We start from the raw sequence: 25,405 nt of genomic DNA, 5'->3' as shown, positions 1-25,405 counted from the left end.
AAAGACGCTGAAGATGATGTCAATTTGGAAAGAATATGAGATTCAAGAGCTTTTGGGTGATAAGGGTCTACGCCGGTCGTTTGTTGGTGGGCAAAAACATCTTCGCAGCTGAATTTATACGTTATGTCCCGTCTCATGCACGCTGCACCACCCCACCACTGAATGCTTCGGAGATTTTCCTGTTGTAGTGAATACGCTTTGACAAACTCGGACAATGTTTCGACCCAATTGTGTGGACATTTTCCAGAGATCATGTCTGAAAATGGTTAAAAACAGCTGCAATTGGCTCTGAAATGTTGTGCACTTACTTAAAGAAGGCAATGAGAAGGTTGACCATTAGTATATACTGTACAAAGAGGTAGACTGCTTGTAGGAGAGGAGTCAGCCACACTCCTGCCGTACACAGGGGCTTCACTGATGCGTCACTGTTGTTGGCACACACTGTGAGAAGACAAGAATTGAGCTGTTTATTGGAGCTTTCAGAGGAACATTTGAATTTGCAGAGCCTTGAGCCTACAACTGTTTCCTTTCCACAAGCTCACACCATCTAAATAACATCTAACTATTCACCACTTTTTGCACAGGGTCATAATCACAGTGATTGATTTCAATGGTGTGACATGTCAGGGGGCCAACTCAGGTTATGGAGCACGGTCGAATGTTTTTGATTGACCGAAGCTTCAAAAAGCCGGACTCTAGTGATGATCACCACCTTTTTCAGACCCTTCATAGCCGAGTCCGGACAGTAAGTGCTGGTTCCCCCCTCCCTAAAGAGACTCGTGTTGGCTGCCTCTGCCTGTGACCCATGTTGTGTGAAAGAGGCTGTGAGGGGGAACAATGATTAGGCACTCGTGGATTTGATTTCAAGTGCTCGTTTTTTTGAGTGGCAATCAGCTATCATGCCGTGGTGAGAAGCTTTGAATAAAACTGTCCTTACCATCGTAATCTCCCCTACCATCCTCATCGTCCTTACCATCGATTTCATAGGCATACACTTCCCCATACATCATCCAGTACGGCTGGAAAACCACATCTTTGGCCAGCGTCCAACTTGCCTCCTCCGCTGGGTACAGAATAGCTTTCCTGGGTACGCCATAACTCAGCAGGACTATCGCCATTATTACTACAATATAAAACATGTTGGCCACCTGCAAGAGACGTCACACGTAATGAATGAAACATATGACGAATATGACGTGAAACAATATTTGAGTCATAAAGTACAAAGTAAAGACTTTGTTTACATCTACCCTGGGGATCCCAAGCTAACCCTATTTTATGACTTTTTTAAGGAAAACATTTTTAAAGTTCATTTTAAAATAACATTGTTGATATAATTGTTAAATAAGGGGAAAATAGAAATCAATCTTTTTCTTGATTTCCTTGGTTTGTGTTTAACGTTTCAAAGCAATTTTTGATTCCAGGTGAAAAGAAACCTCTCTGTTTTGAAATCCCCAGGATATCTTCAAAATAATGTTGGAGGGTTGATGGTTATTTAATAACAGCTATGAAGGTGATGTTCATGATGGAAACTCGATTAGGTTCTAATTAAATCTAGTTTCATATTTTGGGAAATACAATTACTCCCTTTGTTGCTCATTATACCCGAGTATGATGACAATAAAGACTTTGAATCTTGAACTGCAGCCTGTTGGTTTAGCTTAGCACAAAGACTGAAAACAGGGGACACAACTAGCCTGGTTCCGTCTACAGGTGACAAAAAAGAAATCCACCAAGCAGCAGCTCAAGTCAAAGACTCAGCCATGAAATATACCCCGACGGAAGATTTGTGAAATCACCATCTGCATTTTTTAAACTTCTACTTTGGTTTGGATTAAAACAAACAAGATATTCCACATTAATAATAATGATTAAATTAGGCAAAAAGTACAATTTAGAGGAGCGGTCAGGGAGATTTTCCCCCAATGCTTCCAGTATAGCTTTTTTACTCACAAAATGTTGATAAAATTTAATGTTAAATAAAAACTATTTTAAGATTTCAATCAATATTATGAAAACGGAGGGCTGTCACTTAAAATTATTATATATTTAACAAAATACAATAGCGCACACATGGTGAAAAGCTTGTTCTAAAAGGGACGGAGGTGCTAAAGATAATATAACATGTTACAATACTATGATAAATGCTGCTCGAATGTGAATGTTCAAAATGATTAAATTAAAAATGTGATTAATATAACAAATTGATGAATGTAAAAATTGTAGTAACAACTCTCACAGAATTTGTATCTCCTGCTGTAAGTTAATGTTTCTTAGGAAGACAGTAGATGACAAAAGTAGATTCTAAACCCACTTTATCTCCTGTGTTAAGTGAATGTGTCAGCACCATGTTAACTTCTGCTTAATGTGGATCTGTGACTTCTAGTCACTTTCAATTAATCAACTAAATTAATTACTTAGGAATTAGTCATGCTTCTTATAACTTGAAATATAAATCAATATAAAAAAGAATAAAACAAAAGTCTTTGTTTGTCTTAATTTGGGCAAATATTAATAATAATAATAATAATAATAATAATAATAACAACAACAACAACGTGTGGCTACATCCGCTAGCACGGTGTGAATGATGCAGTTTCGAATTGAATATGAATGTTGGGGCTTGCAGACACTTGGATGACACCACACGAGCAGTATAGAGGCATGTCATGTTTTTCTCTGTTGTTTTATTACGTCTAAAGAAAGGGTCACTTTGGCTGAAACACTTTTTACCCCTGAGACTCCTTAAGTTTTTTGTGGACTCAAACTCTTCACCCGACCCGCCATCGGCATAGTGGTGAGTAGATGGGTGAATTTTCATTTTTCGGTGAACTATCCCTTTAACCGTGTTAAATGAAATGCGTATTCAAATAACTAAAAACTCACCATTTTAGCGATCATCATGACATAAGGTCCAGCTTGTTGGTTGACAGCCAGGATATCCAGGAGTCGCACATACCAGAAGATGATATTGAGACAGTAAACTGTCCTGCCAGGGACGAAGGCATCGCCTCCGCCCAACCTCAGGCCAAAGCCGATAAAGAAGATCACAATGGCCAGAAAATCGGACACATTGAAATAGTCACTGAACCACACCTTTATCTTCTGGCTTATTTTGCCGGCTTCAGACATGAACATCTGGAAAAAAAGGAGGTGGTAAAGTCACAAGGAGTTTAATTATTCCACAGTCTCTGAGGAAGTGAATTTGTAGGACAGAGAGAAACGGGTATCAAAAGCAACTTGCTGATGAATAAATGTATTATTGTCACCACTTTAAAATCAGCGAGTATCATTTATGCTTCTTTAAAAGTCTGTTTCAAATACCTCTCGAATTTTCTCAATGGCAGAGGTGAAGATGTAGAGGATGACCACCCACTCTTGAGCTGAAGGCGATGTGGGCATTTTCACGAGGACCACATACGAATAGAACATCAAGAAGCCCAGGTAGAAGAGCTGACGGTGGGAAACACACAACATGAGTAAAATGATTTAATCTAACCAAGAATAGAAAATCTGATTTCTCAATCTAGGTGCCTCATAAATATAGACACTGAACTGTGCAGATAAAGAGCCTTTAAACAAAGAGTCCCTGAGAGAGGCTTCTTCTCTCTGAACTATTTTGAGACGAGGTGAAGTGAGGCCCACAGAGCGCACTGAACCTCATCAGGGCACTTTTTTTCAGTCTATAGCAAACAGTCACTGAGGCGTCAGAGCTCAACAGGTAGTTCGCTGTGTGAATGAGGACTGTGTGAGAGAGACATGGTAGGAAGATAACAGGAATCTTTTTTTAGGCATTTTTTCTGCCCTCTACTGGACACAAAATCAAGTAATGCAGCTCTACCTTTGCCTGTCTACTGACATCAAATTTTAAACAGACAATTAAGAGGATGGATCCTGCTGACTATGGTGATCCCCTGACTTTACATAAAGGCCACCAGCAAGTTGACATTTCACTCTTCTTGAAATATTTCAACATCTAGAGACCACTTGCTATGAGAAATGCTGATGTTCTGACCTCTGAATACTGAAGTGGCTTGTAAATATTGGATGGATTACCATGACTTTTAATACAGATATCCATGGTGCAAAGAGGATGAATCTTAATGACTTTGGTGATCCTTCAACTTTTCCTCAAGCTCCACCAGCAGGTCAAAGTTTTCACATACTGTATGGATTGGTTCAAGTATTCTTAAAGTGGTTTATGGTGCCTAGGTGTTGTATCTTAATGACTTAAGCAACTCTCTGAATTTTACTCCACAACAACTTTGAGGTCAACGTTTCTTGTTTTGAGTGAAATGTCTCGACAACTATTGGATGGACGGCAAGGCCAACAAAACTAAGACTGTGGGAAAGCTTGAAAGTGTCCATATAGGCAGGTTTGGGCAACGTGGATTAAATCAACCATTAAAAAACTGAACCTTGACATTCGAGATGGGACCTCGTTGGAAAATCAGCCATTAACACTCCCGTCTGATGGGTAATGTGTTGAAATCGGGAGGGAAGCATGTACAGCAGATGTAGATAAGCTCAGACACAGGCGGTGTTACATACACTTGCAGTTTCAGTGATGTTATCAACCTGAAGAACAGCCTGAAAAACAACCCTTCCCAGGGCAGCAAGTAAAACCTTCAATGACGGCTCCCGTGTTCCTGAGAACCAGCCGCGGGCTTGTGAATATGAATAAACATAGGACTGTGCGGTGGAGCTAGAAAGGTGAGATGGGCGTTGGACATAATGAGGAAAAGTTTGACTCTACCCTCGAACTAGAGCAAATACAGGTAGTTGATGCGTCACTATGAGATGTATTATGTGGATTGAGATGTATTGTATGATCGTGTTCCCTGAGTTGGGGGGTGCTGTACTGTGTGAGCCCTTCAGTTCTAATAGGCTCAGAGTGAGGGAATGTGTTTCTATTATTCGTTTTGAGCCACTTTGTCTGAGGTTATCTGATACCTTGTCCCCTCTCCTGTGGTTTTAGCGACATTAGGGTGATATCAGAACATCTGAGGGCCTTATTTGCAAGTGAATGTAAAGGTTTGATCGACCAATGATCACTTGCCATGGCTGCAGTAAAGCAGGTTTTGTAGAGACAACACTTCTCTATTCGGAAAACCCCTGTTTTTCAGCTAGAGCTAAATGTCTAATTACATGTGTGTCTTCTTCTCTAATCTTCATACCGTGTTGGACCAGAACTTGACAATGGGAGCATGGTAGAAGGCATAAATCTTCCTAGTTAACGGCAGCTTCCTGGAGCGAACGTGCGGCTCCATGTCATTTTTCACCTCCACATGGTCCTGGGATCTGGCCTCCTTGAACACATCCTGCCGAGAGGATAAAAAAGCCCAAATTAGACGAAAGAAGGCCCCGATATGTAGTGACAGCAATAAAGCAAATAAAAGGTAAAAAAGAAAGGCATTTAAGGGCAAATAAGCATTTATCAGCAAACTTTTAATGTGAACAACTTTTTCCTGGGCTTATATTTTACAAAACAGAAAAAGCATGTTCACAGCTCATTAACATATTTAACTGTAATTTAGCTATAAAAGGTTTTTTAAGGATGTATTATGCTATTGGACTGTCAGACTGCTTTGATAGATAAAACTGGAGGAACTGACCATTTGGATGTCTTCAGGTATGTTCTGAAAGTTGTGTTCGCTGTCCTCCATGGTCATCTGGTGGTCATCCTGACTCTGAGGGATGTGAGCCATCTCAGCCTTGGATTTGTACTCCAACAGAAGGATGGCAGGAGGCACCAAGATACTCAGAATCACCTACACACAAACACAAAAACTAATGTGGGTGGATGCTGCTATATTTGTCGATGCAGTTCTTTGAATTACAAATGGGTGACCAAGCACAAACGATAAGGCCAGCTAAATCTGAGCGTTTCAGACAGAGGATGAAAAGAGGCGCTGCAGTGATGTACTGAATAAGACAAATAAGTGTATTTTGAACATAACAACATCTTAACCGATTCTTGCAGAAGTCCTTTTTAAAAAAAATTATGACTACTCAGTGTTTCCTCTAGGATTGTTTTTAGCAGCGTCTCGCCTTTTTTCAATGTGTTTAAATACATGTCTCATAAACACTCGAGCAAATCAAACACAAAGTAAACTTCAAGTACTGTGCGTGTCCTAATAACGTCTGATTAGTTTTGATGTTTATCGTTTTGTAAAGTGAGCGTGTCTAAAGTGAGCGTAGGTCAGCAGGAGAGTGAGGAGGGGGGACACGCTGCAGGGTAATACGGCACAGTACAAGGATACCGGATCTATAATGTGTGCTTGCTGTGACCCTGAAGCAGCGGCAGCAATAATTTTGCAGCGGCGGGGAAACACTGCTACTCAAGTCAGGCTCTGCTGAAAATCTGAAATGGCATAGATGCAATAACAATTAATCTTCTAATATTACTGTTCGCACAAAAACATCACGATTAATGACAGCACCTCCATCTCATATATCTACTAATTCCAGAAATCTCTGTCCATCTGTGGCTCGCATATCTTGAAAACCGTTCATTTTATCGGCCTGACCCTTGGCATGAGTATTAAAAAGGCACAAGGAAGTTTGTCAAATTTGGACACTAGATACATTCCATATTAATAACCAGCACTCTGTAGCAGCAGTGGCTTGGACTCAAGGGCATGTGATTCTTCAGTTCAGAGTTCTGTGTACTCAGTCGAGCTTCACTGAACGTTGAATAATCAGGTGAACAGCTCTTTGTGCAGCAGCAGTGGTACAGGTTCAGGGTTCTGAGTCCTGAATCAGTTTTTACTCCCTGCAGCTCAATTTCTGCACGCCACTTTAACAGTTTCAGAAATGAGAGTAAAAACCAAGTAAAAACTTGTGATTCAAATGAAAATTTTTTTCTTTTACATTTAGATAACCTTGAGTTCAGAATGTGCTGCTGCACTTTGCACCAGAAGATCACCAAAAACTCCTAGAATCAACTGATTATTCCCTGTTTCATCATGAAGCTAAGCAGCAATTTAACACCTCAACAAGTAGACTGAGATTTGTGTTAGATATGCAAGCAAACATTTGGATAAGACCCAGAAATAAAGATACTGAGACTTATTCCATATATTAAGCTCTACCTCGCCTAAGAGGCCACTGAAAACTGGAACAGAGCACTGACTCCAGCATCAAGATTACACCAGCTTCTTGTTTGTTACCAAAAATAAAATCTAAATGGAACATGAACCTTGTACCAGGAGTTCTTGCGCATGTTCAGCCGTCCCATCCACATGTCTGACAGCAGCATCTGGGTGCAGGTGTGAGCCACAAAGGGCCTTAAGTGGGAGGAGACAGCCAACTTCAAACAGGTAGAGTTGCTCCAATTCTTCAGCTCGTAGGTGAGCAGCTTCATGGCCATGGTCTCGTCCTGTCTGAATGACTGCTCCAGCAGGTCCACAGCTAGTGTCCCAAACTCACTGAAAAACATCAGCTTCATCAACAAGGTGCTTTCTAAAAGAAATTCAAGAGGTTTAATAGCCATTTGAAATGCATCAAAGCCACAGAAAAACATACTTTGAATACTCCTTGAGCTCCTCTGACGTGTCATCTACCACGTCGCTCTTCTTGGCCTCGTATCCCATCGACCGGCACAGTTTACAGGCCACCAGTGCCTTTGCCATGTTTTCCTCGCCATGCTGCCAGAAGAACAGCGACATTTTCTGCCTCTTCATCAGCACAGCCCACACCAGGAGCTCATTGAAAGGGTAAGGGAACCGCCGCGTCTCTGGGTCGTCTATGTCCACAATCTCTTCTTTGCTCCTCTTTTTGCTCTGCTCTGTGGAAGACTCGGGCTACGAAGAGAAGGAAAGAATAGCGAAAGGGGCACCAGGAGGCAGACATTTTTATCATTAACAGTGGCTCTAGATGCAGATAATATCTGGAAATCTTGCGACGCTCCAGTCTAAAGGAGGCCACGTTCTCTTATGGTGAACACCAGGGGTTTACCTTGGGTTTGTACGGCTGTGCGGTCTTAATGAAGTGGTTGTGCCTCGTCTTCTCCTTCTTGTCAGCCTGCATGCTGAAAGACTCATGGCTTTTCCTCAAATGAGAGCCAGAACCTGCTGAATGGCGCCCTGATCTCTGTGCACGACATGGAAACATCTTCAGGTTTACTAACCGACTTTACTTCCATCAGCTTTTATTAAAGTTCACAAAACATTTAAATATTCATTGCCATTATTACAATGTTACTGCAGTCCCTTTTGAAGATAAAGTTTTGTTGTAAAGTTAAAAAACTGAAGTTTTAAATATGAATTTCATAAAATCCATTTTGGGCATTGCTACAGAGACATTGCAAAACAGTTCTAACTCACCCTACTGTTGCCATGGAGATTGTTGTAAATGATTCGGAAGCGTTTCCTGGTGTAGTTGCACCTGTAAGTCCCGCCCATGAGGAACTCAATAACCAGACCCACGTCAATCAAAGTGATTTTATAATTTGGAGGCAGATGACTCTGCAAGAGGGAACAAAGACAAAATGGTGAGTGAGACTCTGGTTAATGTAAACAGGTAGAATATATATATAAACATATTATAAGAATATATATATGAAGTGAGCCGACTACCTGTTTAACATCTCTAACCAGGTGGAGGAGTGTTGGGTTGTTGGGATGCTGTTTCTAAAATAAAGGGTCACAAAAACCTTTAGAACATATAATATATATACATATGCATACACACATATACATATATTTTATGTAGTGGTTGATTTCATCATGTTACCGTGTTGTAGAGCTCCTCCAGCCGACTGATTGTCAGAAAACGGTGCATGCTCACACCATTTTCTATGAGCAACTTGACAAAATCCACCCTGTCCATCACGAGTGCATCCAGCATGGCTTGCTCCAGAGAGCTCACCTTTGCACCAAAAGATAAACATACTGTTACGAAGCATATTTTCATAGCAAATAACTATTTACAAAACACAATGAGGGAGAGGACCTGAAATATGGCCAAACTACAACAAAAAAAAAACACATGCAAAAAGTATAAACAAACATTATCTATTCTCTTGTTTGCACAAGAGCCGGGAGTTCCCGACTTTAAAAATAAACACGAACACTGAGGGCCGCTCACGAAGACGACAGTAATAGGGTTCATGTTACAGTCAAGACAAGTAGTTCACAGTGGCCTGACCCAGTCCAGTCCCCTGGTACTTCAGAATGGACACACACACACACGCACACGCAGACCTACCAGGAGCTGCTGTCCGTACACAAACACATGATTCTTGGCAATGTCTACACGATCCCAGGCCAGAGTCAGGACCAGCTGATCGAAGGCAGATGCATTTGTGCCTGAAATACACAGGTGTAAACACACACACGCACACAAAAACAGATATTAATTCCCAGGCAAGTAAAGCCTTATTAACCATGTATTACCTTTAGGCCCGCTCACAGGATTAGAGTGTGTTAGCAGAGCAGGGCCAGGGCAGTAATACAGTCAATTACACACTAATACAGCAACAGAGCATATGAAACTACAAAGCAGTTGATTGTGTGAATCTCAAATAAGAAAGAAAAAAAACTGGAAATCAATGGAGTGATTATACTAAATTAAGTTTTCTGATAAGCAGTCTGCTAAATAAACCATACTTGGAAAAAAGAGGATGTATTCTTCAGTGTGTTCAGCTTCTAACAATAACGACACCATTTCCCGTGATTAAACTTCCCATTTAATATCCAGTGCATCAAATGAATTAGGGAAGTGGAAAAGTCTCAGCAGCATACATAGCATTTAAAAGGCTTGAGAGCTTTCGCACCCCTGGGTCCTTTTAAAGGATGAGTTACTGTTTCACCAAGATGAATGTGCTCTCGGCAGGCAAATATTTGATTGAGTGAGCATTTCAGTCGCAGTCAACTGTTTTTCTTTTGAACCCGTTTCTCCAGATGATCGATCAGCTGCTGTCAGTTGCAAATGTCCGACTTTGGTTTAAATTAAATGGAATGCGGGCGAACAACCGTCTCTGCTGTGGATTTGTTGCAACACCCATCATTTAGGTGAACAAAGTGTTCCATACTTGAAAAGAGACATTTTCATATCGTTGTTCTTTTCACAAAAACTGCATTCACACAGAACACACAAAACGGACCCTCTACAGCGGAACAGAAACAATGGTAGAGTTGCTCAGGTGAATGTCTAACTTCTTTTCTAACAGACGGACAGAGCGAAGGAGGGATAAGACTGAGAGACATCCAGCCGCCTCATTCCAGTACTGTCAGAGACTGACAGTACTGGAATGAGGCGGCCCTGTGAATGCCAGCAACACGATCTCCTCAGGAACAGAAAGAAAGGGGAACACAGAGGGGGAACTCTGTTCTCAAAGCATATCTATATCAGAATGAAAACACTACAAAGTCCTGAAACCTTAATCTCCCAGTATCAACAACGTCAGCGTATGAATAGACTGAATCAACTTTATGTGTGAGGGAGGGAGGGGTGGGGGAGAGAAGAGAGAGAGAGAGAGAGAGAGAGAGAGAGAGAGAGAGAGAGAGAGAGAGAGAGAGAGAGAGAGAGAGAGAGAGCGAGCATCTACTAACCTTGGAGTAATGCCCTCAGAATGGCTACGTCAATGTCCTGGTGCTCCTCTGAGCTGATGTGAAACACAGTGATCTGGTATTTTCCAAGAAAGAAGATAGCACTTACTGTCATGTTCCCATAGATATTTTCCATGTGATACATTATATTTATGAAAACTACCAGTGGAACCTTCGGCTGATCCGTCAGAATATGTCAGGAATTTTATCAGAGGATTCTATGTAAGTTTATGTAACTGTTGCATTCACTGTCAGAATAAAACTGGATTAAATTAAATGAGATAATAAAGGCAAACGATTGAAAAAGTGAAAGAGCAGGGATTCACCAGTTCTTTGCTCTTCATGCACTCCATCAGAGTTTGAAAGAGGTGGATGGCGTCGCTCTGGCTGAAGTTGAAGGTTTTCTTGATGGTTGCGATGATGTCAGTCTCCACTCCATCAGGAAGACCGCTGTAGAAAAAGAACACTGTTACATGGTCACAGTTACACTGCTTGAAACACACATCGCTAGAAAATGCTTGATAGGTTTCATCCCAGCATGAGTCTCTCCAGATTCTTAGTCGTCCACGTCATTAGCTGTTTTCAGACATGACCTCCGGGTAAAATCTGGAGAATTGGCTCCGGAGTTTCCCCAGAGTTTTCCTTTCACACAGGCACAACATAGTGGGAGGTTCTCTGCACAGACGTGTTCACAACAACAACAAGCCCTCCGCATTATTCAGGTGAGAGGTGGAGCAGCCGGGTGCAGCAGACAGAGGCAGGAAGTGACGTATTAGGTCAGCTGTGAAGATCATGTGATTTTGTTTACAGCACCCCGACACCATCATCAGCTCTTATCACCACAAATTCTCTTGACATGTCACCGCTTGTTTACCGGGAGACATTTGTTTTCTTTTGGTTTTTACATTTTTGCATCTGTCGCGTGTTAGAATCGTCATCAAACCCCCCCACAAGCTAGTGGTGAATCCAAAGGGGTATCCCCTGCAGTGATCACACATTGGATTTTTTTCCAGTGTTTTTGAGCATTTATCCATTAAAATGTTGGCCATCATCTGAAAAGAAATTAGCCTCTGTGCACAATGGCCAAGCCGGTGTTGACAGCGAATATCTGGGCCAGGACTCCCGTCCTCTGTTTGCTGTACACCATTTACAGTCAGACTAGTTTCTTTATCACACGAGTAGAATGTTTTTCCGCACAAACAATGATACTTTTTGTAGGTGTTTTAGGCCCAGATAAAATGTTGGTTAATCTCTAGTAACAGCTAGCTGCATAGGAATGCAGATCAATTAAAAATGTAACCAGAAGGCTTCAGGCCCCAAACTCTTGTCCCTCAGGTTGTGTAGATTCATATGTAGAATCTGTTCATAGATATATTAGACTTTGGATGCACAGCTGATTATCATCAGGCGACCATGTCCAGATGTACAGTGTAAAATTTCATAAACATTCAACCCTCAGGATAAAGATGACAACATTCACAAAGATTTTAAGACGACACTACAAACCTTATAACTATTTAACCACAAACTTAAATTTTTAATAACAACATGCAGTAGGATAATTTTACTGTTTTTCTATTCATTCCCTTCTCCTCTATAATCTCTCTATTATTATTTTATTAGTGATAAAAATTCAAAAAACATATTTGGAAACACCAATCACAGGCTTAATTGTCTTCGCCCCACCCACTCCGTGTCTGTGTGTTTGCATGTGTGTCTTACCCTCCCTCCTCGGTCTGCTTGTGGACGTAGGCCAATATGTCAGCCGCTCGCCCCGTCCCCTCACACACCACCACTGGGACAGGAGGGCTCTCCTGAAGGTACTCCAGCACAGTCAGAATCACATTGGGACCTCCCTCGAAGATGAGGGCCACAACAGGTACCCCCTGACCAATACCTACGAGACACAAAACACATGGCTTGCTTAAAGTTTGGGTTCATGTGACATTTTCACCTTCAGCTCCAATCTCATTCACTTAGTACAGCTCCACCCAAGTGACAGTTTGTGAGAGGTTGACATGATAATGCCCAACTCAGTGTTATCACACAGTTCCCTACAGGCAAAGCCAAATCAAGGGTGTGCCATTCTACATGAGTATCTTTGCATGTGAACAGTACAAAACAACCTAAAACACCTATTACATAAGACTGAACTAACTTCCACTGTGGATTTCTTATGAAATAACTGAGTATTATAAATTTGATTTAAAATCAATATTAGAGAGCAGATGTAACTTTGAAGAATTTGAAATTTCCTGGACATTTTTCCTTTTATGGAAATAATTAATTTTCCTTGTCTATTTAATGATGTCTGACCAGTCAAACTGGTAAGAGAAGAGTTATGTTCCAGTGTGGATGATGATGCCTTCGTGTTCACTTCTGAGTTCTGAGTATTTTTACACTTCAGGGAAGTTAAAATTGAAATACTTATAAGTAATACAAATTTTTTTTAAACTAACTGAGGACAGCATAGCAAAACATAAAGCATAATTTTAGATTTTCTTGTCAGAAATTAATTTGGATATGATGCATGGGCACAGATTTGTGACCTACACGAACAACACAGGGGGTTAAATCTTGACTAAAATAAAATTTCTCTGGACAAAAATAGATTACAAGTAGATATTAAAAAAATATGGTATTAAAGGTTTCAATTCAAGTAATATAAAAGCTTGTCTTGAGAGATTTTTTTGCTGCTTTGCTTACGTGCATGTATTCTTTGGAGGTTGATGTGCTTCTCTAGGTCCCGCCGCAGTTTGACCTCAGCGCCGTACTTGCCCACTGTCCCATCGTCCACCAGGAGGAAATGGGAATGAAGATTGTTGAGAACATTGAGTTTGCTCAGAGGGTTCAGTAGTGTCTGATACGGAGCGATGATCTGCGGTGTGGAAATTGGAAAATGGTAAAGGCAAGAAGATAGAAATTTTGACTTAAATTTCAGAAGAGTACAATTTAAAATGAGACGGAAATTAAGATTGATTTGTGTCTTACGTCTCTGCCGATGAGATCGTTCCTGTTTTCAATGACTCCCCAGGGCGCGATCCCGATAGTGCAAATTTTCTTTGATGATCTGGAACAGTGCTCTTTGAGAGCATCACCCACATGCTTTGCCACACCTTCGGGAAGGATGCAAGACGATAATAGAAGATCAGATAATAATAGATTTTATACAAAAAACATTCTGACTCCTTAAACCCTAAATCTATGACCAGTAAAAGAGAGCTAGACACTGTTAATCCCATTAATTTAGGGATGGGAGAAGACATAGTCATAACACCAGAGCATCTGTGACCAAAACACAACCTAAGGGGCAAATCCCCAACTAGTGCATTAGTCCTAGAGATGTTTGCGAACCACAATCAGCTAATGGATCTCATGGATTCAGCAGTAATTTGTGAGCCAGGAGACCATCCCAACAGAACACAGTGCTAGAGTGGCATTACAAATAATCACTGCTCTGGGTAAATGACCCTGTGAGTAATGATTTAAACACTATGATCAGACCACACCATCTTAACGCAGTGCTGTGGCTGCAGACACACCTCGGCCACCACACGCAGCCAAATGACATGCTTAGAGCCCGGTATTAGAACTTCTGCTAGATCAGCGCATCACGCCGACGGAGGCTGTTTGTTTCTGCTGCTTTGTGTTACAGTGAGCGATTCTATTAGAGGATCTTTAATTATTTCTATAAAAGGAGCAGATGTGGAAAGTAAAAGTCACTTGGCAGACATCTTTCTTTACGTCATTGAAATTTCACGATATTTAGATGGATATGAAATCTGTAAATTCAATAGCATTTCTGAAACTACAGATTCAGGAGGGGAACTATGAACTTTCTGCAAGAATAATAATAATAATATCTGCATACCTGTGTTGACCCCTCCGGTGAGAATCCAGGCCCCAGTGGTGACTGCAGCTTTGATGAGGCCCTTGCCCACCACCTGCTTGATGCGCGGGTGGAGCTCAAAGTTCTGAACTCCTCCATGGACAGAGATGAGGATCTTGGGTAGCTCCATATGCCATTCCTTCAGCATCAGGCGCAGGGTGCTCTCCGGCCGCGAGTCGTGGGACAAACGCACATACTGTCACAAACCCAAGGAAAAGCGTTAACATAGACACACACATAGGAAACACAAAAGGCGTTAAAAGCTGGCTAACAACAAACCACATCCCTGCTGATTCATTAAGTTAATCAGAGTTTGAAATATGAGATTTAAATAATGTGCATCCATCAAACACACTGGGGATAGACTTTTCCAATGAGCCTTTCCCTTTACAGTTATTACAGGTGACCAAAAACTGTTTAACATAACTTTATTAATTCTAAATAATTTATCAAATCAAGCTCAAATTAAGTTTTATTCCAAAGAGACTTAATGTTCTTTTTTCATGAAAAACTTTCCATCCAACAGAAGAATTTGCCCTCCTACCTTGGCTCTGTATGAGTGGGACCCTCCCTGGAAGTTGATGACACCATAGGCGTCAGTGGGGCTCGCCTCTGTGTGTTTTTCCACCGACCACTCCTCCAGCTCGGGCATGGTGAGGCTGGGGTTTTCACCCAGCTTCACGTCCGAGTACTTGGTGGCCAGGCTGGCTGTGAAGCCAACATGCTGCCGCACCAGCCGCCCACAGCAGCACCTTGAGGTTGAACAGAATAATTTTAATTGACAGAACAATAATATACTAAATCTATTTATTTTAGCAATAATTCTTACTAACTTTAATAAAAATGAATTCACAACTATAGCTCTACAATAGTTTATTATATCAGAAATATTTAATGGAGGAACACCTTCCAAACTCATAAATATAAGTCCATTGTATAATAATAATATTAATATTATAATACATTAGCAAACTGTTGAGGAGGTTGACTTTTTGTACATTCAAAAACCTAGTTTGATGACGTAAAAGCAGCATGTGATTGTGGAAGTTGTTATCTTCACAAACAATTCAGATGAAACTCTACCTGACTGTATTCACAGCAAACAGCAATGAATAATCATAATCCATCACCAGTCACCAATACAAACAGTGGAAGGAAAAACCAGCTAACAAGCTAGCGTTGTTTGCTCTGCAGAGACAGACAGAGCCTTGGTTATAGTGGATATGAGACAATTAAAAGGCGACCAAATATATAACCTAGGTCTAGTCGTTTATAGAAAATTTAATGAAGAATCATTAAATGTAGCATTTTACAGGATTCTTACTTTAAAGACAAGTCAACAGGAAACATTAAATCAACTCATTGAGCAAACATTTGCCTAATAGCTAGCTAGCAAAAATATAGCTAGCTATTGAACAAATGTTAGATAGCCAGCTATATTCTAAACAATCTGCTAGTGACTTTTCTCATTTTAGACTAAGTGGACGTTTGCTGGCTTGAGAAGCCCGCTTTTGTCTACAGATAGTCGACTTAATTTGAAAAATTACAAAAATATTTTGAGTAGTAAATATTTCTTTATTATTGTGGGAAATTAAAAAATGTACCATTAGTGAACAGAATGCTTGGACGTTCGTCATTTGAGGGACTTTTATTGTTCACATCTGAAACATCCTTAGCCTGTATTCCTTCATTAAATATATCAGCAATATAATGTATAAAAAAATCTAAACTTTTATCCTAACAACAAACCCTGATGACAATATTTGACAGACTGTTAAGACTGGAGGAAGTATCACTAATACAAGTAGGAGCTTTTTTGTTCTCTCAACACCTTTAAACCACCTCAGGGGAGAATGTGCATCCTGACACACAAAGCCTGGAAGTTAATTGTTTCCTGAGGAGGGCTGGCGTTCATTGGAATTACACTGAAAAAGAATTTGCCTGCAGGCTTTTCTACTAACTTGGTTTGCATGATTTCTCTCGGGCTAATCATATCAGGTAACAAAGAACGATTCAAACAAAAGACCTGCCAAGTACTCACCGGACCAGCTGCTGGCAGATCTGGCATCCTGGAAGGCATCTGGAAGGAATTTCAAATCAACATATTCAATCACTGATTTGAATATAAAATCATTCCAGACCAAAAACACATTTGCAATTGCACAAAGACCGTTATAATGGTCTGAGCTCTCCTAGTGAGAGGTAAGTTCTTGGTGGACAAATCTGTTAGAGGACATGAAGGAAGGTTATCTGTGAGCCTGGTTAGATTGGCCTTTAACCAAGAGGGTTTTGAAACCTCAAAGTGGACTCTCACTTTGGTCGCAGTCAAATGCCGGCCTGCATGGGCTCCTATTCACTAACAACTTCCACTCATCTACAAGCTTATGAAAAAAATGGCACGTACTGTAGTTAGCGGAGAAAAGCCAGTGGCAAATAATTAATGCAAAAGAAAACAAAGGAAGCGAGTCACCCCAGAGCAGGTGAGTTAACTAGAAGAAAGAAGAAGAAAGCATAACTAAAAACAGAAATAGCTTACATACAAAGGAAGTAGCTAAACAGTAAAATACACAGAATGGTAGGACACTAAATACTATCAAATAACTTTTTATTTTAATAGAGGTTTATAATTTCCTTGTAACTGGTTGATGGTTTATAAATGCCAGCTACTTGGTGTGTACAGTGAATGACTGGAAGCCAATAAGAGGCCTTCTGTACAATTCTAACACTGCATTGTTAGATTCCAGTAAGTCGGCAGAAAAACCTTGCTTCATTTCAACAAGAAACAGCATCCACATCGGTTTTTCACACAGACCAAGAACATTATCAGTATACAAGGAAATAAATTGTGAATAATAAGGGGAATCAGATATCACGCGATCAAATAAAGGTGTATGGTGTAATAAATTGATAAGGTTTCCCATCGCCAGCACAGGAAAATAATATGACACACAGGTTCTTCACTTTGTCTCCCCCCTCATTTAACACTGTAATTATATTGACAGACATAAACATTTAAATTGTGCAGAAACAGACTCATTTACTCTTTGCAGAGTAGTGGTTAGGGTTTGAGCCTCCTTTAACACACCACACTGTACAATTACCCCGTTTCCATGGTTATCACCACAAAGCTGACTGCAGATCGGCTGAGCACATACCTGTGGGGGTCCTTTGACACTGGAAGTACGTACACACATTCCCTCTTGGTGAAAGTGCTTTCTATCCAGGGTTTCTGGGACTGCAAACAAAGAGAAAAAAATGCTGTGATAAGTGGACGGCAGCTGATGTTTCTCATGTCCACGATTCATGCTTGATTATATTTGGTGAATTAAAGCCACAAACTGTTCCCAGGAGGATGTTTAAAAACAATGCTCCTCTGTACAGTAACTGATTGTTAGTACAAACAGGGCTAACATTATTGCCATTGTAGTTTCAAAAGGAGAAGTAAAACAAGTGAATAGAACACTGGGATAAAAAATACATAGGCAAGTGTATGCTTTACTTTAGTTCAGAATGATTCTCTCTGCAAATAATGAACTCCACACATCACAAAAGAGCAGAGGGGAGCTTGTAACCCCTTAATCTGGGATTTAGTATATGAAAACAAAGGGGTTAAGAGGCTTAATAAATAAAATAAATAAAATAAATCATTATTTGAAATTGGGCAACCACAATTCAGGAGGAACACTGGCTAAAGCTACATGACATGGTTATAAACCGTAACAAAACAATCTCATTCTATGTCACTATTTTACCAAAACAAGGATTTATGTCACAGGAATTTTCAATTAATGCTTCATTCCTCATTTCCCTCAGTAGAGCTCAGAGGGACCCGCGAATGATTAGCAACATTAATCCGTGCCAGCACAAAGAAGGGAAAACTGCAACACCATCAGCTGCTTCGCACCTAAGACTTCCAACTATTCCTGGAACTCAAACAGTAACGTTGTTATAGTGTACATGTAAATGGGTTGGGAAGTAGGTAGCTGGGCTCCTTTCTGTTGGAGATAGCTGAAAATGATCCTCACTAGTCCTTGCTTACAGTTAAATAGAATGGTTAGACAGAGGTGATAGTTTAGAACCATAATTACTTCACTGTCCACAAAGTCCCACGTGTAGGATTCAATCCATCAGTTTTTCCTCAATACCGAGTCAAATCTCTTCTGTCCATACTGCCATCCATAGTGCCCCTAGCTCCACGCAGCTACAACAAATCAATTTTCTTTATAGCAATGGGTAATCCCACTGTTTGACCAGTGAGAGCAAGCCACTGAGTGTTTACCTGGACATCCTCCTCTTCATCTCTGTGTTTAAGGGCTTTGTACAGGAACATACCAAGGCTCCTTCATGCATCTCCTGGACAAACCACAGTCACCGCAGCCTCCCCTTCAGCGCTGGATTATTAGCAACAAATCACTACACTACACGCGTCTCTGAAGATATCCACGCAATGTCCCAACAGGTCTCAAAGTCTACAGCGATGCTGTTACCACACAGATCCGGCTGCGAGTTAAAAGTTGAATGATCAGCGAGACGTTGCAGCCTCCAAACTCCATCCACTGTTAATCTGTAAGAAGCCACTCAGGGGGCAGATGAATGTGTCTGAGACAAACTAGATATTACGTTTGGGCTGGGGAGAAAGAGACGAGGGAGGCGGAGGTGTGGGAGAGGATTAGAGGATGGGCAGAGGCTTCAATGATATATACCTAGTTGTCCTCTGAAGACACACCACCAACTGTGATTCATGCAGTACACACAAAACCTCTCTTAACAACTTTTCTTGCAGTGGCGCATCAGGAGGCCCCTCTACTTTCAAACTAATTTCCAAGAGAACAAACATTTATAAAATAGATGTCTAGATGAAAATAAGGGAAGCAAAACTATTTAAAAAAAGCTCTTTTCACACATGGAAGCCAGAACTTGTGTTCACACATTTGTGGAAAGAAGTGGTTTTGATGATAACAAACTTTTATTATTTATTTTAACTTTTTAATTTAAACTTGACAAAATTACATTTGAATTATTTCATATATCAGGAGGGTTGTGTCAATAGTGTAACTTTATTTAGAATTTAAGTGTATTTTTACTCGCAGCCATTCCAATGCTTTGGCACCTTTTATGAACAGGTGCATATATCTGCTTGTTTGCTGTGATTGATTTGATTAATGTCCAGTGTCCTTTCTTAATGTTGCGTTTGTGTATGTTTGCCATCTACTGTAAAATCACACTTCCCCTAATATTGAGACACAATACAGATCTCTAAATCTGGACCTACAATGCCTACAACTGGCACCAGGTGTGTCTATCAATTTATTTTTGTTGAATTGTTGTCTTACAACGTGGCCAATAATCTGATGTGTGAGATGTTATTTGTAGATGTAAATTATCATCTTCACATTGGGGATAATCATGCATTTAAAGAAGGATTCATGTTTTGGCTGGCCCTTTCCCTGAACCCTTAGTTAACCACTGTGCAGAGAAACCCGCAGTTATCAAAATCACTTATTTCCCTAAATCCACCAAATTTAGGGATTTGGAATATTTGTTGGAGGCAGGACATGTTGGCCTAGCATTATAAACTGGAACGGGCGAGCAGCAACCATCGCTCTATCCAAGGGTAACAGCCAGTACATAATTTACTGTAAATAATAACATACAGTAAATTATGTATTGTACAGTACACCATCAAAACAGTCAACACTAAAATATTACAATATACAGTGACTTTTTTATTGCTTGTGTGCAGAGCTTTTTCTATATTGTCTTTGGTGCAGAGTGAAGTTAGAACAATTTATGTCAGTGTATTTCACAAAATGAAACTGAATTTGCTTTATTACAGTCTATGTGTGAAGTCTGAATGATTTACTTTATTTTTTCATACATCGCTTGTTGGCTATATCAGAGGTCTGTCGAGCACCCGATAATCTTCAGACCCAAGTTTACAACTTTTCAAAATAAAAACTCTGTAAATCAGCTCCATATAAAGCCTTACAGCAACAAAACAAACATTGGGATTTTAATTTGAAGACAACTTGTTAAGGAGGAAGTGATTGCATTAATGTTGTTGCAATGGGAGAGATCCGCACAATCAACTCCCATTAATGTCTATGTCAAGTCAATATGGCAAGATAAAAATAATCAAAATATTTAAATATCTGGCGGGGCAGATTTTAAGAAATACAGCAGGACAATGACTCTTCATGGCCATCCTGTAAATTGATGAGTGACCTAATCAGTGCCATATCTACAGTAATGTGAAGGCTTTTATTGCCAGCTGGAGCAGAGACAGGAGTGAGACACATTGTGACTTAAGGGAGATCGGTCTCTAGTGATGCACTGTGAAGATTGCAATGTCATCTTGGTCCAACAAAGTGTTACTGAGTGAGATAAAGCAGGACTGAGCTCGGCTAACCTGTAACCATGGTACCTGAGAATGTCAGGCAACAAAAGACTTGAGCTCTTGAGCACTCCTGCCAAAAGCACACACTGCCACTTCCTCACTGCCTCCCTCCCTCTTCCTCTCTGGCTTCTTTCTCAGAGCACCAGCTTTTATGATTACTCTCTTCCTATAGGAAATATAACACAGCACCTAAATACATCATTCAATTCAACAATCCATGTTTATGAGTAGACGTGTGTGTGTTTGGTCATGTTCATCTGCATCACCATGCAGAAAGTGGATGTGTCTATGGCGAGATTTAAATGTGATCACTTCACTTTCTCTTCCTGTTGTAAGCTCCCAGCGCACAACAACACTCAGTATGAACTCAGAAGCCTTGCCAACTGAGCTCTTCCTTTCCTGTTCCTTCCTTCTTTTTCCCAACAGTGCAACAAGACTAACTGGTTAACCCATCATTCCTCTGGCCCTGTCTGACGTAATATGGTCTGAGATAACATCTGGCTTGCTAAGTCTGTTACAGTTGTGGCAGTGGGAACAGGACAAAATTGAGAGCAGGAGCCAAACAGAAGATCCGTTCTCTGAACAAACAGAAAGAGCAACATTATATTTAGCTTTTTCCCCCAACCTTTACTTTTGTGTAAATTGGCATCTAAATGCACTGGATATGATGCATCTTACTGTATTTCTGAGTTTGGCAAAATCACACAGGTAGGATTTACCAGCACAGTCCGTCAGGATTATCAAATATGTAATCAACATGACTAAACAGTGTTACACAACATTATTGTGCAAGATCTCATGGCACTCATGAGTCTGGATTTTGTAAATATTGTTCATGTCTCAGGTTCACAGCTCTGGACAAAACAACATGTTAACATTTATGTTACAATTTCTTAGAAAAATAAATATATAGACTTCTTTTTGATGTGGTCAAAGTAAGGTAAAAATCACAAACTACGAGACAAATTAACACACAGGCCTCATCACTCTGCAACCCTTGCCCCATCTAAGTCATTTCAAGATATCTGTCTATAATAGTGTTAAATGGAGGGAAAGGGTTCAACATAGGCTTCAGATAAGCTTCCTGGAAGGCAGCAAACATAAGTAAAGTTGGCAGCAAACATAAGTAAAGTTGGCAGCAAACATAAGTAAAGTTGGTTCATGCGATCATGAGACCAAAGTGTGATGGCTCTCCAGCTCTTTCACTTGTGCCCCTGGAGCATAGCTCTGAAAGGCTGCACAGCATGAGCTGATACCGTGCTGGCATGCAATCCCGAGTCCTCCCTTCAAGCAGCTGGATAACCTAGTAATGTAAAGCATGTGATGACTTTTTTTTCTTAACATCTGGCTCTCATGGTTATGTGAGCCAATGAGAACCAAGGTGTAAGCCAACCAAGGTTAGGCGATACCAGCAGGGACAGTTGCCAAGCTACTGCCTTCTACATCTCCCTGCTTAAAGAATCTATATATCCGTTTACACATAAAATACAGTAACTGCAACATCAGAAATAAGAAGATACACCAAGTCGGTATTCTCTCCAGTGCTCTTTGTGAGTCAGAGGTAGTTCAGAGAGCACACAAGTCAGCTGCGTGACGGACCAGGAGCTACAAGGGGAAGCAGTTGAGGGGGGATAAGGCTGGATAAGAGCTACAGGGGAGCGGCTCCATTCAAAACATTTTAATTAAAGAAAAAAAAAAAATCAATAAACAAACTAGGACCAATTTGTATGGTAAGAATGGACGAGAGTGTGAGACAACAGTCAGTCTCAGTCATTTAAGCCATAGCTTCTTCAAGACCCTCAGGCTAGTCCAGTTGCCTTTGTGCAGCACTTAAAAAGAGCTCAGATGCATAGCGCAGTCATTCTGCAGGCTGAAACATGCAAGCGCACACGCACACGCACACACACACACACACACACACACACACACACACACACACACACACACACACACACACACACACACACACACACACACACACACACACACACACACACACACGCACACACACACACACACACACAGTACTATAGTGCACTTTGGAGCACGACAAAGTGATGCAAACCCGTTTCTCACAGTTGAGACCACCAAGGCCTGAGCCGATGACCAGTTCAACCAGCCACCATTACATAAGAGACTGTGACTTGCAATAACAAAGCTTTGCTACCTGGTGATACAGATCAAATCATGCCGTCTACTCTGATGAACCAGTCGTAGTTGAAATTGTGCAGAGCAGTCTGGCAGTAACAGTGTCCCTTATCGAGGTAAGCTCGGGCATGTGACCAGCTCAGGGCAGCACTGTGGGAAATAAGACGGTTTAAAAGACAGGCTCTGGACGCTCTAGTTTCCCATTGAATAAAAGCAAATGCAGTAGAGGAGAGGGAGATATATCAATACCATAATGGGAGATTAGATATCATCCAAGATCCGGGTAATGATGTTTTCCTCTGACCAGAACGCAGTTGCCATCAGTTTCTTCTAGACTCGTCTTTTCATTAGCTGCACCAAAGTGCCAGGGTGATACAACAATACAAATGTGTAAATTGGTACAATCATAAATTGTGACCCACTGTTAACGTCATGGCATCTCTCCCAATAATATCTCAAAGAGACACAGATGTCATGGTAACAGTGTGAACTTCCCAATGGTAAGTTGTCGTGTTTCAATCTTTAACTACTGTGATTATTGTGGTGGTTTGGTCGATACTGTCCAGCATTAACCAAAGTTAACAAGTCTCCAAGACTCGGGTGTAGCAAGCAACGGAGATTTGATATGTGCAGTGAAAACATGCAGGAAGGAGCAGTAGGCAGTGACAGCACGAGAGCTGCTAGTGTTTTGGCCACGACTGGCAACTGTTAAATCCACTGTCACCAAATCGTGTGTTTGACAAAGGCAGATATTTTAACATGACAAGTTGCCAACCTGTCTTCCCCCGCTCCTCTACTTAAACCTGCATTACAGGAAATTTTCATGGCAAAAATAGCTAAACTGACTAAAGCTTTTTCCCTTTAATGTTAGTGCTGCACATTTGATATGGTGTTGGCTATGTTTATCAATAATACATTTATTGTTTGCATATAACATCTTCAGGGCATTTTAACAAAATGAAAACAGCAATAATGGTGATAACTGCTCATTTAGAATGTTCACTGTTTCATCTCCACTAGCAAATAATGAACAGGACTGATCTGTGGTGAACGTACATCAGTGTGACAAAGACTTCTGATTTATCTGTATCTGTATCTGTAGCTGTGTGGTCGGTGAGCTCCTCGGTGCAGAGACAGGAAATCCTCAGAAAACTAGAAGGCCGGGTAACGTAGAGACGCGTCTTCAGCTCGTTCTGCTGCATTCAACATGCAACAGCACGCAGCAGACAGCGGTGAGTGGGTGTACAGATGTTTAAGTCTGAGACATTAAACCACTTCAACATCCCATTCACTCTTCCTGGCAAAAACACTCGGCTCAGACTTGGCTGCCACTCAAGGTGCCATTGACTTGTTACTGGCAATGACAGCGTGTCTTGTTGGACATCTGGCACAGCTGGAAGAAAACAGTGTGTCTCCAACATGTCGCAGCTGCTGTGTGTCACACACACTGCTCAGTCTGTTGTGCATCTGTGAAGGACCGTCCAGCGAGGGGAAGGACAGCGCTAACAGCAGCCAGCTACCGCAGCTACCGCGGCTAGTTAGCTTGGCTTCGGTGCTTAGCATATAGCGCTAGCAAGCTAGCTACTTAGCCTGCTAACGTTACGCCTGTGTGTGGTTTTCAGGGACCCCTCGCTAGCGGCTGTGTCACCGTGTACATCTGGCTTATTCTGCCCGAGTCCCGGTGCTTGAGCTGGGCAGCCAGGCTGTCCGCTAACGCCGCTCACAGCACCGGGACCTGGGTGTCTGACAGGCAGCATGCACTGAGGGGGAGACCTGACACTCACAAAAAATACCCCGAGCGGTGACGACGGTCCTCAGCGGCTGTTTGAGCGGACTATAAACCCCCCCAGAAGAAGGCAGGAGAGCCGGGTCACGTACCATTCTCTTCACCGTTGAGACTCAGGAAGAGCTGTGTCGTGGCTTTTATCCATCTATCGCCGGTGCTCTCGGTTAGCCTTGGGAGGAGAGCCCGGTGGACGCTGGAGAGATCCGCTTCGGCTGCAGCTCCAACGGAAGGTTGCTTTTTCATAATTGTGCGACTCCAGACTGACGCTGCGTGACGAGCCGGCTGAGTCAGCCCGCACACTGTCACATGGCCGAGGCGGAGCCAGCGGCCACATGTGCGCTTTGTTTGACCCCCTGGTAAACACCGCACGAACACACCAGAGAGACATATTGTCCTCCTGACCCACGAGATACGATCATCGACATGCTGCTGGCGCCAAATATCGATATTTAGTTATTAACAGTTGGGACTTTTGCCAGTTTTGCATAGGTATGATGGATCACGCGGATATTGACAAGTTCGTGTGTTTGTTAAAGACTAAAGAGGCACTAAGATGAGTCTTCAAGCCCTTTCTCTTTACATTGTTTCATTTCATTGGATACATACACAAATCCTGTACTTTACATCTTTTA

At 41.3% G+C, this 25,405-nt stretch overlaps 1 protein-coding gene across 3 annotated transcripts in view; it reads right to left on the bottom strand.

The window, feature by feature from the left end:
* Positions 1–25,094, bottom strand: part of trpm7 (transient receptor potential cation channel, subfamily M, member 7) — a 36,538-nt gene extending 11,444 nt beyond the window's left edge. Inside the window, exons 1-23 of one of the 3 annotated variants that reach the window (XM_035153717.2) lie at positions 24,866–25,081; positions 17,598–17,677; positions 16,484–16,522; positions 14,987–15,194; positions 14,425–14,638; positions 13,545–13,669; positions 13,260–13,431; positions 12,276–12,450; positions 10,880–11,003; positions 10,557–10,629; positions 9,211–9,311; positions 8,737–8,871; positions 8,580–8,633; positions 8,328–8,468; positions 7,960–8,094; positions 7,528–7,805; positions 7,202–7,430; positions 5,616–5,771; positions 5,178–5,321; positions 3,325–3,453; positions 2,887–3,138; positions 974–1,148; positions 309–441 (exon numbers count right to left, since the gene is read on the bottom strand). In XM_035153717.2, coding sequence (XP_035009608.1) covers positions 309–441; positions 974–1,148; positions 2,887–3,138; positions 3,325–3,453; positions 5,178–5,321; positions 5,616–5,771; positions 7,202–7,430; positions 7,528–7,805; positions 7,960–8,094; positions 8,328–8,468; positions 8,580–8,633; positions 8,737–8,871; positions 9,211–9,311; positions 10,557–10,629; positions 10,880–11,003; positions 12,276–12,450; positions 13,260–13,431; positions 13,545–13,669; positions 14,425–14,638; positions 14,987–15,194; positions 16,484–16,522; positions 17,598–17,677; positions 24,866–24,868 — 3,275 coding nt within the window. In that variant the 5' untranslated portion in view covers positions 24,869–25,081. Of the gene's footprint in view, positions 1–308; positions 442–973; positions 1,149–2,886; positions 3,139–3,324; positions 3,454–5,177; positions 5,322–5,615; positions 5,772–7,201; positions 7,431–7,527; positions 7,806–7,959; positions 8,095–8,327; positions 8,469–8,579; positions 8,634–8,736; positions 8,872–9,210; positions 9,312–10,556; positions 10,630–10,879; positions 11,004–12,275; positions 12,451–13,259; positions 13,432–13,544; positions 13,670–14,424; positions 14,639–14,986; positions 15,195–16,483; positions 16,523–17,597; positions 17,678–24,865 lie in introns of those variants that run through there. The other 2 variants (XM_035153706.2, XM_035153726.1) reach the window with 2 other exon arrangements.
* Between the last annotated feature and the right edge of the window lie 311 nt (positions 25,095–25,405).

This window comes from Hippoglossus stenolepis, chromosome 1 (assembly GCF_022539355.2).
Source record: "Hippoglossus stenolepis isolate QCI-W04-F060 chromosome 1, HSTE1.2, whole genome shotgun sequence".
Classification (NCBI taxonomy): domain Eukaryota; kingdom Metazoa; phylum Chordata; class Actinopteri; order Pleuronectiformes; family Pleuronectidae; genus Hippoglossus; species Hippoglossus stenolepis.
The sequence above is the reverse complement of the archived record's forward strand: the minus strand, read 5'-3'. Positions and strand labels throughout refer to the sequence as shown.